General features: G+C 33.6%; 4 protein-coding genes across 6 annotated transcripts; 1 reads left to right on the forward strand and 3 right to left on the reverse strand.

Annotated features, from left to right (window-relative positions):
* Window positions 1-668: 668 nt before the first annotated feature.
* Window positions 669-1,063, reverse strand: LOC123212880. Its single transcript, XM_044632107.1, has one exon. The coding sequence runs from the start codon at window positions 1,061-1,063 to the stop codon at window positions 881-883; it is 183 nt and encodes a 60-aa protein (XP_044488042.1). The 3' UTR covers window positions 669-880.
* LOC123212879 lies at window positions 669-3,951 on the reverse strand. 2 transcript variants are annotated; one of them, XM_044632104.1, is made up of 3 exons: window positions 3,726-3,951; window positions 1,731-2,749; window positions 669-1,111 (listed from the first exon to the last, which is right to left on the reverse strand). In XM_044632104.1, exons 1-2 carry the CDS (start codon window positions 3,838-3,840, stop codon window positions 1,749-1,751), a joined length of 1,116 nt encoding a protein of 371 aa, XP_044488039.1. In that variant the 5' UTR covers window positions 3,841-3,951; the 3' UTR covers window positions 669-1,111; window positions 1,731-1,748. The 2 variants fall into 2 exon arrangements, with proteins under 2 accessions (XP_044488039.1, XP_044488041.1); XM_044632106.1 differs by having other exon boundaries at window positions 1,731-2,733; window positions 3,726-3,878.
* Window positions 3,952-5,978: 2,027 nt separating this feature from the next.
* Window positions 5,979-12,416, forward strand: LOC123214044 (trihelix transcription factor GT-1-like). Of its 2 annotated transcripts, none has more exons than XM_044633737.1 (5): window positions 5,979-6,719; window positions 9,655-9,693; window positions 11,208-11,357; window positions 11,629-11,853; window positions 11,963-12,416. In XM_044633737.1, the coding sequence occupies exons 1-5, from the start codon at window positions 6,185-6,187 to the stop codon at window positions 12,163-12,165; spliced, it is 1,152 nt and encodes a 383-aa protein (XP_044489672.1). In that variant the 5' UTR covers window positions 5,979-6,184; the 3' UTR covers window positions 12,166-12,416. The 2 variants fall into 2 exon arrangements, with proteins under 2 accessions (XP_044489672.1, XP_044489674.1); XM_044633739.1 differs by having other exon boundaries at window positions 5,981-6,719; window positions 11,223-11,357.
* A 153-nt stretch (window positions 12,417-12,569) lies between these two features.
* On the reverse strand, window positions 12,570-14,377 carry LOC123214045 (mitotic spindle checkpoint protein MAD2-like). Its single transcript, XM_044633740.1, has 7 exons — window positions 14,069-14,377; window positions 13,953-13,968; window positions 13,704-13,834; window positions 13,433-13,553; window positions 13,223-13,326; window positions 12,996-13,117; window positions 12,570-12,911 (listed from the first exon to the last, which is right to left on the reverse strand). The coding sequence occupies exons 1-7, from the start codon at window positions 14,139-14,141 to the stop codon at window positions 12,855-12,857; spliced, it is 624 nt and encodes a 207-aa protein (XP_044489675.1). The 5' UTR covers window positions 14,142-14,377; the 3' UTR covers window positions 12,570-12,854.
* Window positions 14,378-16,219: the final 1,842 nt, after the last annotated feature.

The following is a 16,219-nucleotide window of genomic DNA, read 5'->3' on the forward strand; positions in this document are numbered from 1 at the left end:
TAATAGAATTTGCCCACAATCGGAAAGAATAAGAATGAAGCAAACTATGAATGAACCAAGTGCCACCTCTCTCCCTGCTCTCTCACCCATGGCCGTCACTCTTCCTCATTTCCCATAATTGTCTACCGTTTCCCCTCCTTTATTATATTTGTTTGTTTTGTTTACTTGTTTTCTTTTTTCATGTTTTCCCTGACATTTGTTTATAAAAACATCATAAATTTAACACATGCAATTCTCTCTCTCTATATTCTAGTTTTTGAAGAGAATGAGTTATAATAAGAATTGGCAGTCACATTTAAAGTAATTTTCGTGTCTTAAGTTTTGATGTTACAAATGAATTGTTTGGTAATTCTAACAATTTGCGCATTTAGTATTGCTCTGACATTTAATTTGTGAAGGGGACATGCATAATACACCAACAAGAGCACAAAAGTAGGAGACAAATTCCTTTTTAACGGAAAATTAAAGAGGAAAGGTTTTCACTAGTTATACTGTAAATCTGATATCGACATCACAACTAAAGAATCAAAGGATAATTCTGATGAGGAAGAAAAGGTTGGATATACGAAGAAGATGTTGTGCTAGATATGGTAGATGAGGAAGTCATGAAAACAGAAACGATATGCGATCAAGAATTGTGAATGAGAAATGAGAAAAAGAAGGCGGCATTGATAATAAGAACATTTCTTGTAACATTCCAAATCTGAAACATGTTTGCACATTTCCTTGCTTACATCATTTGTTATCTCCAATAGCAGCAACATAACATCATATAAAGTAAAATTATAAGAGAAAACAAAGTCTAAATAATGGTTAGTCACAATTGAATCAGATCAGAATGATGCTTGATTGTGTGAATGAACAACCCAACAAACTTGGATTATTTTTTAGTTTTCTTGCGGAGCTCTTTTATCCATTTGAGGCTTAACAATCCCTTCATTGACTTGTTCTTAGATCCATCTTTTCCATTCTTGTCGTTTTTTTCAGGAGCAGTTGGGAATGGGAGAGAGTCAGAGTTGTCATTATTATCCCATTGATCAGCCCAGGATAACCCTGAATCCATCTCTCCTTTGTTTCCAGAATTTGCTTGACTAATCCCTTTTTATCTCAACTGGGAAGTTTGGCAAAGAGTTAGCAATATTAGACAATCTTTTGACTAGATGCATGTTCTACCAGCCAGAATAATTATGGTAATGTTCAGTTATGAGATTGAACAGTGATTTTCCTTAAAAAAGAAAAAGATATTCCAGGACGAAGACAGCCCTTTCTTGAAAGAATTTAGACTTGGTCTGCATTATGATTAAAAAACTAAAGATCTATATGCATGCCAAACCTTACATTTATGAGTCAAGTACTCTGAAACATCAAATTCTTTATGGTCATTTTTATCATAGACATCTCCCTTTAAAAGGGCCAAGATTCATGGAAGAATAAGTATACATAAAATTGTTAGTCTATTCCTCCACAAGATATAGATATATTCAATGATTCTGTCAACAACAAATATGAGCTAAACTTGATCATGATCCCCACTCTTAATTGAAAGATTATGTAATGAAACAGTAAATTTAGCTAATATTGATCCCCACTCTTATTGGATGATTCTGTAATGAAACAGTAATTTTTTTATAATCAGAATTCAATAATTTTATAAATATACAGCAACTATTTGGAAGCCAATGGTTTAAAATTTAAATTAAGGAACAACAAAACAGAATCAGTTGCCTAACCTTTATAATTTGGAACCATCATCTGAAAAATTCAACATGACCTGCAATCTCCCTACACAATAACTTTGCCTCAGTGGCCAATTTCAAGCTCTTAACAATTGCCAGCCCTGTCATTCTGTGTGTGGGTGTTGGTTTATATGACTTGGCCTCCTCTTCCCTCCCCAATGCCAGAGCTTGCCTAGCAGGAATTACATTTTCCCACCAAAACTCACGTAAAATCCCATGTATTAGCTCCCAGTAATCATGCTCCCTATAAATACGAAAGATTGTGCTTCCATTTGGTGTCCAGCAATACAAATCAACCCAGTCTCTATTCATCACCTCCATTTGGCCCTGCACCTGAGGCATGTAGTAAAAGGGCATAGTTGACCAAGGAAGAGCAGTCTCAGGCTTTCCTTTGTTATATGGGCACTTTACTTCTAGGATGCCACCTCCTGGAAAGCAACCGAGAAGCCCATCTGGGGATGCCCCAATCCAATCTAATCTCTCCTCTTCATGGACTGCAAATCCTAATGAGCTCACATCACGACCAGTGATGCTTTTGTATCTGTCTATAGCTGCCGCTTCATTGAGCACACCCCACTCCATAGCAAACCTTCTAGAACCTTCAATAGTTTGTGCCTCAGAGGCAAATACTTTCTCATGCCAGAGCTCCGCTCTACGGCTTCCCTTCCAAAAACCCAAGGCAGTGCTGAAAGTGCTTGTAGTCAGTTTGTCCCTTCTAAGTGCAAACCATTCATCAGAACGCTGGACTGTATCATTTGGAGGCACACTTGCAGCTGCCACTAGTGATGGGGGAGTACTGACAATAAGTGGGGCAATTTTAGATATCAATGGTGCTGTGCAGGTTGAAAATTTTCTGCATATTCCATTTTCATGCCTTCTATTTGAGTAAAATGGTGTCACAGATTTATGGTGAATCCTGCTGAATCTAGTTATACAGGCATTGCTCATTGCTGAAAGTATTAGGCAGTTGATGACCACTTTATTTGGCTGAAAGGTCCTACAAAAGCCACACACTGTCGAAAATATTAGTTTAAGAATCAGGAATCAAACATTTATAGAACTGCAACTTTCCATCAAATATTTAGACTACCATAACAGTTTAATCAGCAAATAAGGTCGCAATTTAAGGAAATATTTTCTTTTTGGGGGGTGGGATGGTGTGGGGGGTAAACACATTGTGCATCACTCATTGATGGCATTATATGCTATTTTCTATTCTCAGGTGCAAATAAACTCATTCCACGGTCATATATCATATTGCATATTTAGTAGTCAAGTAACAAAATTGTTGGATTAGAGAAGTCACATTTAGCAGTCAAGGATACTTAATGGAACCTTCTCTCAACACAGTAAAGAATATTCGCACTTTTCCCCACCAAAGGACTGTCGGAAATATCTATTGGGCTTACAAGTGTGAAGATTGAAACCCATGTTACATAAAACCAATTGGCTTATGTTAAGGTCCAATCCACAACACTTATATACCACTCATTTTAGTTAAGTTTATTAGATGTGGGACTCTTCTTTATTTGAGTCTCCAATACCCCCGCTTAAGTGCAAGCACCTAGGCTGTTAAACCTGCCTCTCGGCTCAGCCGATTTTTGGCTGGGTGCATTGTCACTTGTATCCAGGAACACTTAGGCTGTTAAAGCTGCCGTTTGGCTCGTGCTCTGATACCATGTCGGAAATATCTATTGGGCTTACAAGTGTGAAGATTGAAACCCATGTTACATAAAACCAATTGGCTTAGAAAAATCTTTATCATGAAACCCTAACTGCCATCAACCAGATACCTCAGAAAAAAACTTGGACATAATAAAATTCCACACCAGATGGATAAGATAGTGAACAAATGACAAATACAATAACGCGGCTCTAAAATGGGCGCGAAGAAACCATGGAAGAAAAAACAAACACCAAAAATAAGAAAAACCCAAGTCTCAAAAACCTCAAATAAAGTTAACTACAACGCAGAGTTTGATAAAATACCTGAAAGAGACCTGGAGTTGCCAGAACTGACGATGGTGGGAGAGGAAAATGAAAGAGTTGAAAAGGGTATTCCTCTTGCTCTTGATTGAGTTGAAGAGAGTTGCATCTTCATCATCTCTTGCTTACCCACATTAGCCCTTTAGGATTTGTCTCCGAAGCCCAAAATCTAAAATCTGCAACTTTTCAGTCGCAGCGACTTGGAGCTGAGCTGAGCTGGGGCTATGAACAATGAGACACTCTTTTATCATTTTTACCTGAAGGTAGCAGTCGCAATTTTTCGGATGTCTTAGATTGAAACGGTGGCGTTTAAGCTCTACATATGTTGCCTTCTTTATTTTACATAATTTATTTTATTTTTTCTACATATATTATAAATATGAGAAATTATATTAAATGATTTTATTTAATCATTAAAATTAAAAATTAGTGTATAATTTTCTTATTAGTTTTTTTAATTTTTCATTAATTTTGATAAATACACCCTTCCAAAAAAGTAAACCCTAAACTCTTTCTTACCATCCGTAACTCCATTAAACCAACCCTAAACCTTGCCTCATTCTTCTTATCGTAAAAACATAATCTCGATTTTATGTAAGAATCAAATAGATTGAATGTGATTATTGTGTTGGTTATTATTGATAAAAAAATTGGGATTTATTTATCTAAGCTTGATTCAAACTATATGCAATAATTTATATTTCGGTAATTTTTCAAACTTCGACACTATAATTAGTGAACGTTAGTAAGGAACTCCAATAATTATAAGATAAGCTTGATTTGATAAATATTTTATTTATTTTTAAATAGATAATTACTCAATAATTTCTTCCTCTTGTTTTATACATAGAAGAATTATATGAAGACATTGAGTTGATAATTTGTATTATCATATTATTACTCTATCAATTTACTATTAAGAAGTTAAAATATAACAATGAAAACTTTTGATCCCAATTCCTTGCATGGAAATTTCTCTCTAATTTAATTTTTTTTTTTTGTTGGTATAATTTTGCATAGGAATATTTAATTTATAATAAATTTATATATATTTATATTGAGTATTTATTTAAATATTAATATAATATATAACCATATAATTAATTATTTTTAATTAATAATAAAATAATATTTTGACATATTAAATTAAAATATTTAAAATATAATATGATCGAGAGAAAAACATAATGATATATTTATGAGTAGTGTTATGTGTAAAAATAATGATGTGTTATTATGTGATTGTATAATTAAAAATTAAAGATAAAATAACATTTAATTACATAATGATACATCGTTATTTGTATATAAAATTATGTATAAAAATTATGTACATAGTTTTATTGTATATTTATAGATGACCAAATGATTATTTCCCACCTAAGGTTTGATGCAAACCTAATTTTTCATCCGTTAACTATCGAAAATTTAAACTATCACTTATGGATTGTTAAAATTAATAAACATAGTTAACTCTCAAGGATAAAATCGTTATTTAATAATTATTAAATTAAAAAATAATAAAACATTATCTGTTTCTCTCATAGGTTTAAAAAACTAATAATTTTTCTCTAAAATTAAACTTTAAAATCTTATATTTCCCCCCAAGGTTTCCTTCTTTTTCCCTTCCCTTCTCCAACACCGCCATCAACCAGATTCTCTCTCTCTCCCATTTTCTTCCCCTTTTCTAGCTTCTCTCTCCCCCTTTTTTCCTTTCTGATGTCAGAAATTGAAGAGATGAAGCTTAGCCATCATCAAGCTCTTGCTTCATCTCTTTGGTTCCTTCGTCCAAAGATCTCCCACCCAAGGTCTCTTTGATTGCTTCGTCAGTCTCTTTGATTTTTAACATCAGAAAGTAGAAGAGAAAGGAGAGAAAAGCTAGAAAATGGGAGAGAGAGAATTCGACTGGCAATGATGTTGAAGGAGAGGAGGAAAAAAGAATAAAACCTTAGGGAAAAAAATATAAGATTTTAAAGTTTAATCATAAAAAAAAATTATTAATTTTATAAACTAAAAAATAAATAAATAATATTTTATTATTTTTAATATATTATTAGTTAATATAATTTTACCCATAAAATTAATTATTTTTATTAATTTTAATAATTCATAGATAAAAATTTAAATTTTTGATAATTAACTTACAGAGAGATTGTGTTTGCAATAAACCTCAGTGTGGGAAACCGTCATTTGGCCTTCATAGATTTATGAAACTCGTATAAAATCAAGTACAGAAATACATAGAATTTGTATAATGATACAAAGTAGATAAGTAGAAGGGAGAGAGAGAGAAAGTAGAGAAGTCCACTTCAAGTGATGGCATGAGCATCCCCCTTTCTTCGCAAATCCTTCACTGAGCTTTCTCTTTCTCTTTACGCTCCCATTCGCACCTTCTCTGAAATTTTTGCCAAAACTAGATAAATTCCAATCAACCCTCCTTAACTCCCAACACAATCATCATCATGTACTTGTCCGAGAAGCCTCGCCCCATTGATTTTTACAAAGATGAAGGCGCGGGCGCCACCGCCCGTGATATGATCATCGAGGTCACTTCCAATGGCGACTTGCCTCCTCAGCAAATGATTCTCGGTGATAGTAGCGGCGGTGAGGACCATGAAGTTAAAGCTCCTAAGAAACGAGCCGAGACTTGGGTTCAAGACGAAACCCGGATCCTTATTGCGTTTCGGAGAGAAATGGACAGTCTTTTTAACACATCCAAGTCTAATAAGCACTTGTGGGAACAAATTTCCGCTAAGATGAGAGAGAAGGGTTTTGACAGGTCCCCAACCATGTGTACCGATAAGTGGAGGAATCTTTTGAAGGAGTTTAAGAAGGCAAAGCAACAAGAACGAGGTAGTGGCTCGGCCAAGATGTCTTATTATAAGGAGATTGATGAGATTTTGAAGGAGAGAAGCAAGAATGCACAGTACAAGACCTCTAATGTCTCTAGTAATTCTGCTAATAAGGTTGAAACTTATATGCAGTTCTCCGATAAAGGTATAAACTTTGCTGGTTTTTGTTTCTTGCTTTTGTTATTCAAGGCTTTCTAGGTGATGGGTTTAGGTGAATTGGAGATTGGTTGTTGAATTTCTGGCAAAGTTTTGGCTTTTAGGTGCGTTTGGTTTGGTCCTGCTTGATTGTATTTTAATATTATAATATATTGCTGCATATGTTTAGAATTTTTACTCTGAGATTTCCTAATGGTCGATGAAAATTGGACATGCTGTAAGATATTCTTTTAGGAAGCTCGAAATGGGTGTTATTTACTTCTTTCTTTTTTGGTATGCTGAATGTATACTTGATGAAAACCTGTTTGATTGACACGAGTAATTTTGTCATCTTGTAAAGGTTTCCTGGAGTGCTTCTTAAGAAGATTTGTCTTGCTTTAACTAGCAAAATCTATGATCTTACAAATGCAATTTTCCAATGTTTTGGGTGGGATATGAATTAGTATATACTACTTATTTCTTTGAAATAGTACAAAGAAACAAAATTGTGATGCATAATCAACTCTACTGAAACACGGATGATGGTGGTAATTAGTGTACATATGTTATTTTGCATGCAACTTAAAATGCCACATGTGTGATTGGCTTTGGCTCTTTTTCTGTGGCTACTTTTAAATACAAGTTAATTATTTGTCATCAATCAGGAATAGTTACCTTTCAGCGAGGGTTAACATCTAGATTATAAAATGTAGACATTTCTTATCTATATTAGTTCTTTGACATTGCATGTCCTTTGACCGCTTCATGCCATCAAAAACTTTTATAAGCTTCAGTCCATTCTCTTCTATTGCATTTGTGAAGTGGAAAAATGAGGAAAAAAGAAGAAAGTTTTCTTTATCAATTAATTGTTTCCGATGAAAAAAGATGGCCAATATATTGTGTTCTGTTGCATGTTGCCTAATCTAGTATTTGGTTATATAATTTGCTGGCTGTATGTGATTTCTTCTGCAATTGGAAGCTTCAAAACTTTGTTGAGGATCAGGGAGCTGTTTAATCCCCAGCAGAAGGATGCTACTTAGTTTAGATGGTTTTTCTAGACTAGGAACATGTTTATATCTAACACTTTATAATAATAATAATAATAATAATTGTATAGACTAATAAATATCTGGATAATGGAGGCTTTTTAATGGTTACTAGATGCAAATATTTACGTAACTGTTTGGTATTCTTGCATAATCGACCTAGTGCAGACAATGCCATTATTTTAGTCAAAGCTAATCCTTTTCCTCTGGATGACAATTTACCCACCAAAGTAGGGGTCCAGTCCACCCTTTAGTGGGGAGGGAATGGATCTAAAACCTCATCAGGTTTCAGTGTAGAAATGGATTTAGGACCTTAGAGCCTGCAATTATATAAGATACTAGTCCTTTAATAAATTTTTCATTTTGTCCTTATAGCTGTCTTATTAAAATTTTAGCATTAATCACCTGTCCTTTTTCCCTGCTCTCTCTCCCTTGCTGTATCCATCTATAGACATCTCATGTACTTCAGAGGCAAGACTGCATGACGTTCAATTTTGATCTATACATTTCCTCTTCACTTGTTCTATTTCTTCAAAATCTTTCCATCACTGAGCTTAATATTTAGGTAAGCTTGATTTTGGATGAGAAAGTATATGTTTAGAGATCTTTTAATTCCTGCAACATTGTCTGCTGCTGAGCCTGAATTTGGTGGAATTACTGAGGTGAAGATTTGTCAATTTGGGATGCTTTGCTGTTGGATTTGCATTATAGAATGAGTTTTGTGGACTGGTTGGGCAGATTGTAGTCTTGAACTGGTAAGTTGGTGCTTGTTTTAGTTTCAGGGCAGGAGCAAAACAGTGATTGTTCTGTGTCTCTCTCCCTGCAGGTGAGATGATGATGGTAAATGGGCTTGGTAAGGGTGGGGATGGGAAGTAAAAATAGCTTTGCCCATTCTTTACCCACCTTTTTTGGCTCTACTGACTACAATATCTGTTCATTTATGACATAAACGACTTTGAATTAACATGCACAACACAAACTAATGCCATTTTCCCCTATATCAGAGGTATTTGTGCTGGTGGGCCATCATCTTTCAGTTCATGGATTACATCCTTGATATAAAGCTGATTTTCAGACTATGTAGTTGCACTCCCTGTCCTCCTATGTAATGGATTTCTCATTCTTTGAACAGCCTTGACTTATTTACTATGTCTTGAAAACTTTGGATTGGTCAAAACTGACTGTTTATCTGATTACTGAGTCTACAATTGTAGTAAGAAAAGCCCAATAAATTACTTGTGGTTGGCTGGTCTCTCTGCTTTGACGCTGTTAAGGCCTCCCTTTTTCACCAATAGGTGAATGCAAATTTGATAAAGTTTAGAATATGATTTAAGAGGTCAGTTCATGCTTCATACTCTTCTAAGGAGCTTTTGAGGGGTGTACTCCTGAGGGAAACCTGGTTCAGTAAGTTAGGTGCACAATTTATTCATTTTAGGAATGCTTCTTTTGACTTGTTTGTCTCGTCTACATGCTTTGTGTTGGCTCTAGAATGAGACACCAAATTTAGATTTCTGTTTATTGAAGCATTGAGGTTGTGTTAAGTCAAGCCTTGTTATGCCAGATCATGGCCAACACTTTTTAGCTTATTATGCTTCCTACAAATGATTTAGTTTTGAGTGGTTAAAATCTCATATCATCTGATTTAGTTTCTTTGAATACCCTTAGATGTTTAAGATTCTGTAAAGTTGGATTTAGGGGCAAAGATTACCAAATCCTGCCTTTTAAAAACACTATAACAAGTGTCAACTTTATGATTTTACTCTGATTGGGTTGCTGTGTTGAAGTTTCCTGTAGATAAGTTTATTTTTGTGGCCTTTTATACCTTAGCAATAATATAAAATCTTGTCTGTGTGTAACAAAAAATATATATATAAAAGAAAAAATGTTGGATTTATGCAGGTTTCGATGATGCAACTATATCGTTTGGTCCTGTGGAAGGTATGGTATTCTAATTTGAGTTCTTGGCATTCCAAGTTTATAATTTGGATTAATGAATGACTTTATTAAAAGCAGCAATTTTTAATGCAGCTGTATTTTTGTGTGCCTGACAACCTTGTAGACTAACTTCTACAAAGTATATCTTTCTGTTGCTGCATGATGTCTGAATTCTTGATCAGCACATTCCATTTATTAAAGGAACTTCTCTTTCAGCATAGTTAAAGTCTTTGCCAATGTGGAGAACCTCTACTAAGTTGCCACTTAAAATCTTATGAATATTAACTCCCCTGGAAATTATAATCTTCTTAAAAAGTTTATTTTTTTGTGTTCTTGCGCTGTTGCTTTAAATCTTATTGCGCTTACAGCATCTTGACCCTCGCCTTGGTACAGAGATGCTTATTATACTAATTGTTGGTTGAAGTCTGTGAGGGAGTCTCCTTGCATTTTTTAGCTTCTCCTTTCATTTCAACCAATCAATTCTCCTGAATAAAAGATAACTAAAAGCCTACCTTATGTTAAACCATGGGAGAAGTGGAGAAATCTAGGAGAAGATGATAAGAATAACTAATATGTTTGAAGGGCTTCCTCTGGGGAAACAAGATGACCATAAGCGGTCGTTTGGTTCCTAGATAATAAAAATTACTTTGTTAATTTATCTTTTATTACTAACATTATCTTGTTTGATTTGTCAATAATAAAATATTACAGTAATCTTCTGTTACCAATGGTGATGTGACAAGTAATATAAGTGGTAATCTGATTATTACCTTTACTTTAGGTATTAAAAGATTACTAAGAAAATCTTGATTTTATTCTAATTATATTTTTTTAATTAATTTTTTAGGATAAAAATAATATTTTTTTTCAATTAATATAAAAAATAATATAAAAATATTTTAGAATAATTATACCCAAAGGTATTTAAGTAAAATAATTTATTAGTATTTTTTTATTATTTCTAACCAAATACAATAATTATTTATACTTACTAAATTATATTAAATATAGTAATTATTTATACTCAATAATATTCTAAGTAATCTATCTTCAAGATAATTTTTCAATTTTGGTAATAAAACATAATCCAAACTAAACGTCTCTTAAGAGTTTTGGTTAAGTGATACATTTAATACATTCCTATCTGGACTTTGGCATCCTCTTGCTAGCCTGAACTCAAAACTGTGGAATATATAGCATCAATAAATATGACTATCCTGAAACTTGATCTTTTTCTATCTTTTCATTGTTTTTGATATACGAGTGGGCTAAGCCAACAAAGCACTAAATTCCATGAAACGCAAAATAATTCATTCCAAGAGCAGGCAAGAGTCTAGTAGCGAGAGAAAAAATAATTCATCTCCTTTCAAAGTATGTGGCAGTCAGTCCTCTATTTCTGCATGTTGTTCATAAAGGTTTTGGGTTGCTACGAGTTTCATTTGTATATTACTCATATCTCTTGTGTGCTTTTTCAATTGATTTATCTTAAATGAGATATGCTTACCCCCCTGTTTAAGTTTTTTGGTGTGCAGCTAGTGGCAGGCCAACACTCAATCTTGAAAGACGCCTAGATCATGAGGGACATCCTCTTGCTATTACCACAGCGGATGCTGTTACTGCCACTGGAGTTCCTCCTTGGAATTGGAGGGACACCCCACCTGGAAATGGTAAAGTTTGTAAATTTCAAGTACAGTTGAACTTAGTTTCCCTAAAGGTGCTTAATTTTCTCAAAGCATGACATAAACTTTGCATGCTGTCCTCTACCAAGAAAAAAAAAATTGTGAGCTCTGTGGATTAGAGCACTCTTAATACTTTGCCTGAATGAATCTGTTTAATGCCTGTTCTATTGATCCAGAGATTTTGCTCTCAATCCTTGTTCTTGAGATGAGAGATATGTGCTGTTTCTTATGTTGATATTTTGTTGTCCTCTTTTGGCAGGTGGGGATGCTCAGTCATATGTGGGAAGGGTTATATCAGTAAAATGTGGGGATTACACAAGAAGGATTGGTATTGATGGTAATGCAGATGCCATCAAGGAGGCAATCAGGTCTGCTTTCGGGATAAGAACTAAACGTGCCTTTTGGTTGGAGGATGAAGATCAGATAGTTCGGTGTATCGACAGGGACATGCCGCTGGGGAATTACACTCTTCACCTTGATGAAGGTAAACCTATGGTCTTCTTTAATTAACAATGTGATAATTTTCTCAAGCAATCGATTAGAGATGGAAATATTGCCTACGATGTTCACTGATGTGTAACTGTGATGTTCAGGTTTGTCAATTAAAGTGTGCCTCTATGATGAGTCGGATCACATGCCAGTGCATACTGAAGACAAGACTTTTTACACTGAAGAGGACTACCGTGTTTTTCTGGCTCGTCGTGGCTGGACATGTCTCAGGGAGTTTGATGGATACAGAAACATTGATAACATGGATGATCTTCGACCTGGTTCAATATACAGAGGTGCAACTTGAAAAGCAGACAACTTCATCTTGACATATAGCCTGTGTAATTTTCGTATATGCTCACAGTGCTCTTGAGGTTAGTAAACATGTAAGGCCAGAGAGCCAATCTGGAACTAAATGGCTCAATTGTATGTACAGTGTTGTTGTGTTTTTGGGTAGGAGGACATGGACCAAATCCTCTCTGGCGGCATTCTCCTTTCGATGTCTATAAATATTTACTCTCCAGTTACTAGTAGTTAAAATTACTTATTAGTTGTCAACCTGCTAACTGTTACGATAAGACTGCTAACAAAAATAATACTATGCTAACCTGTGCCAATTGTGGAAATGAAAGCATTTCTGTACTGCATTAATGGACATGAAACATGGGATGCCTTTCATTGAAGAGTATGAAACATGGTTGACAACTCAAATGAACTTAAAACAGCATATTCATCTTTCAATTTTGTACAACACAAGCATGACAAAAGCTCCCTTTCCTCCCAATGAAAATTAAACACAAAGAATTCCAACTTGATCTTACAAGTTTCTTTCTTTGTTCCTTGGTTGACAGACATATGAAGCCTGTTTAACCAAAGTACATGATTGGTCATTTTCTTTCCCAAACCTAGTGATAACAAAATGTGAATAGAAAGATTCACAGCACACTAAAGAAATCAAAATGTTGCTGCAGAAATTGAGGGTCTTCTGGCAGCACTCTACTGCTCATCCCATTCATCGATCTTGTATGATACAAGAGTGTCAACTTTGTGTATCTGCATAACCAAAGAGAGAAATTAATCATGTCTGATATACCTACTTTGTTTGTTCGAATCAAAATCACACTAACAGACTTTTACCTTGGTATCAAAAGAATGCAATTTCACCATTTGTGGATTCACAATCAGCTTGGGATCACTCTCAACCCAAGTGAATGGCACTGCAACATCTTTATCAGTGTATGCCAACACATCAAACACACCTAGTACAAAAACAATGTGTAAGGAATTTAATCAGAAGACACTCAAAAGAATTGCTTTTGTAAATAAACACATAAACACAGATGCTCAACTAGAATGGTCCTTACAGGGTTCATCAAGGCAAGGCAAGTAAGTGATGCTTGAGGCAATCTGTCTCACGATTGCTTGTATCTCTCTCATGATTTCTTTGTCACTTTTTTCCCTTGACACGCTGAAACAGTGGCAATTGGGAAAAAAATCAGATTCACATTCAGGTAACTAATCAACAACTTCTAATCACCAAAACCAGTGAGGAAGTGGTTCAAATCAACGCTTACCCCTTCTCAACAACCTCACCATCTGTCTCAATACTGAAATTCCACCTTTCTAAAACCTCATTGTTGGCCTTGCTCATTATTACTAGAACAACCCTCTGTAACTTCCCAGCTTCCAGCCACTCTTCACAAAACCAAACAAACACATCCAGTCAATCGAATGCAATGGTTTTTACAAGAAAACCTTTGATGCTTATTTCAGCATTCAAGGACATGAAACAATCATTACAGATTGATTTCACTTTCCAAACAGTTTCTTAGCAACCAAAAATACCTGAAAGCTGAGCCGTAAGGTTGGCAATGAAAGATTTCACACCCTCATCTTGATTAAGCAGCATTGGGAGTCCATATTTCTTCACCTTGACAAAACTTTCTTCTGGATAAACCCCACGATTGTAGAGTATACTAAACACAATTCATCAATCATTTCACTTTCTAGACCCAAAATTACAGAATATAAAACAAACAAACAAACAAAAGTAAAACAAAACCCAAAACAACAGTCAAGATACAAGCTTTCTACCTGTTTGCCGCATAACCTGAAAACGGGTTTAAACGAAAGCAAAAAACATCAGCCAAAAATTTCTCTAAACCCAGAAAAATCTTACTGATAAAAATAAAGAACAGTTCAATACATACCGAAAAACTCGCTGACAATGGCTGCCGAACCGCGTAGAGTGATGATGTCTTTAGCGACTGTTCTTGATGCCATTATTTGAAAGAAATCAGAAATGAAAATCTAGAACAAGAATGGCCAAAAAGAAACACTGACACTATGAGTCGTTCTCTATTACCCAGAAAATAAGAAGAAATACAACAAGGGATTTGAATGAAATTTGAAAGCAGAGATGATAGAAACTAGATAGCCTGAGAATGTGATGAGTTCAGTTATGAAGAAATTTAATTTAGATAAGGTTTTGACAAGAAGACATGAAATTTAAACGGAGAGAGTTCGTTTTCATCCCTGTAGTTTGGGTTTTGTTTATATAAGCATATTTATTTTAAATCTTAGTATTTTGATCCCTTAGCTTGACAGAAAATTTTTAACCGTTTGGTGATTGTAAACCAGAATTGTTTGTGCAATACAATTTTTATTATGTTTTTAGAAGCTATTTTAGTTATTATTTTGATATGATTTTCAAGTTAACCCAACGGTTGGTTAACATGGAGAATTAAAATTATAAAATTTAAAAATGATAGAGTTATTTGAAATAAACTCAAACAATAGGGACTTAAGAAATTATCACATAACAGGGGCGGGCTAACGGCTAGTTTATAGGTTTCGTCGTAAAGCCAACGGTTACATTTTTAAAAGAAGGCGTCACAGCATTAAGAAAGCGGGGCTTAATAATATTTAAAAAATCAAGATTATATTATTAATGTAATATGTTGAAATAAATAAATAAATAAATAAATATATATATATATATATAATATTTGAATACTTTTACGGTTTACTTCCGCTAATTTTTAACTATATTGTAAATTTATTGAGGATAAATTATTATTATTATTATTATTATTATTATTATATTTAATAAATTTTAATATTTATAAATAATTATTATGTTTGATTAATAGTAATTAAAAATAATAAAATATTATAATTCGTAGATATTTTTAAAAGATTATTGTACATAATTTAATATTATTAACATAACTTATATTAAATATTTGTTTTCTGTTTTTTTTCTAAAATATTTTTTTATTTATATAATATATTAGAATTTTGTTCATCTTGTTAGATTAGGAAAATAATTAATTAAATTATTTTTTAAAATTGTTATCTTACTAATATATGTTTTTAAAAATGTTTTTGATAGTATTTGTTATTTTAATTAAAATTTAAAGTACATTTGTCTTATAAATTAATAAATAAAAATAAAATAATATTAAATTTAATATTAACTTAATAATAATTTAATATCTAAGATTTAAGGTGGAGATAATATTAATTAAATTTTTTCTATATTAACCATCATATTACTCTTAAGATTAAAAAATTATTGAAATATTTTATTATTTTATAAATAAAATAAAATAATATAAATAATAAAATATATATTATCTAGGCTATTGTTGAAAAGGAGGAAGAATTATTGGAGAGACAAACTCTAATGCAGTGAAGATCAAATCGAATTTAAACTAAAATATTTTTTATTTAAACTGAGATCAAACTAAGTTAAACAGTAATCCAAACTTGATCTCGTATGGTTCATGTCACCCCAAACTTGATCTCGCATGGTTCATGGTCAAAAACCGATTATTCGGTGCCAGCAGGGGCTTGGCCCATTCAGGAATATCTTGGGCCAAGAAATTGTTTTGAGTTACCTAAGTGATCCATATCATGTTGGCCGATGCAATCAAGATAAAAGTGAGTCCTTCAAGAAACCTGTAGGCTGTGGCAAACTTTGGTAAAGATGGAAAAGTATTAACTTGGCAGATTCAAACAAAACAAGCGAATGATGTTATGGATAATATAGTTATCCAGAATCAATTACAGCAGCTTGAGAATATCCATTTTCAATACTGAAGTTGCAGGTGTCATTGCCATGCAATGAAACGAAGACACAATAATGGCTATCGTGTAAACCAGTGAGATGTTCTTTCTGCTCGCTCTAGCCAATGTGTCACAATTTTACAGTCATCACCTCCTCATACAAACCAGAATAATTCAGCCACATGGTTGAGATTAGGAGAGCAATGCAGGCAGCATTGTTTTCAGCCACTAACAAGCAAATTGGGCAGCAAATTTTTCTGGGAAAAATGAGTATATTCGTCTGTCTTGCC

This window comes from Mangifera indica, chromosome 4 (assembly GCF_011075055.1).
Source record: "Mangifera indica cultivar Alphonso chromosome 4, CATAS_Mindica_2.1, whole genome shotgun sequence".
Lineage (NCBI taxonomy): Eukaryota > Viridiplantae > Streptophyta > Magnoliopsida > Sapindales > Anacardiaceae > Mangifera > Mangifera indica.

Bases quoted from the DNA above. Each gene is read 5' to 3' on its own strand.
- LOC123214044 (XM_044633737.1), top strand. From the start codon at position 6,185: ATGTACTTGTCCGAGAAGCCTCGCCCCATTGATTTTTACAAAGATGAA. The intron at 11,358-11,628 runs GTAAAGTTTGTA...CTCTTTTGGCAG, and splicing joins GGACACCCCACCTGGAAATG to GTGGGGATGCTCAGTCATAT. The intron at 11,854-11,962 runs GTAAACCTATGG...TGTGATGTTCAG, and splicing joins CACTCTTCACCTTGATGAAG to GTTTGTCAATTAAAGTGTGC.
- LOC123212880 (XM_044632107.1), bottom strand. From the start codon at position 1,063: ATGGATTCAGGGTTATCCTGGGCTGATCAATGGGATAATAATGACAAC.
- LOC123214045 (XM_044633740.1), bottom strand. From the start codon at position 14,141: ATGGCATCAAGAACAGTCGCTAAAGACATCATCACTCTACGCGGTTCG. The intron at 13,327-13,432 runs GTAAGCGTTGAT...CCACTGTTTCAG, and splicing joins GGTGAGGTTGTTGAGAAGGG to CGTGTCAAGGGAAAAAAGTG. The intron at 13,118-13,222 runs GTAAGGACCATT...TTTTTGTACTAG, and splicing joins GCCTTGCCTTGATGAACCCT to GTGTGTTTGATGTGTTGGCA.
- LOC123212879 (XM_044632104.1), bottom strand. From the start codon at position 3,840: ATGATGAAGATGCAACTCTCTTCAACTCAATCAAGAGCAAGAGGAATA. The intron at 2,750-3,725 runs GTATTTTATCAA...TATTTTCGACAG, and splicing joins CAACTCCAGGTCTCTTTCAG to TGTGTGGCTTTTGTAGGACC.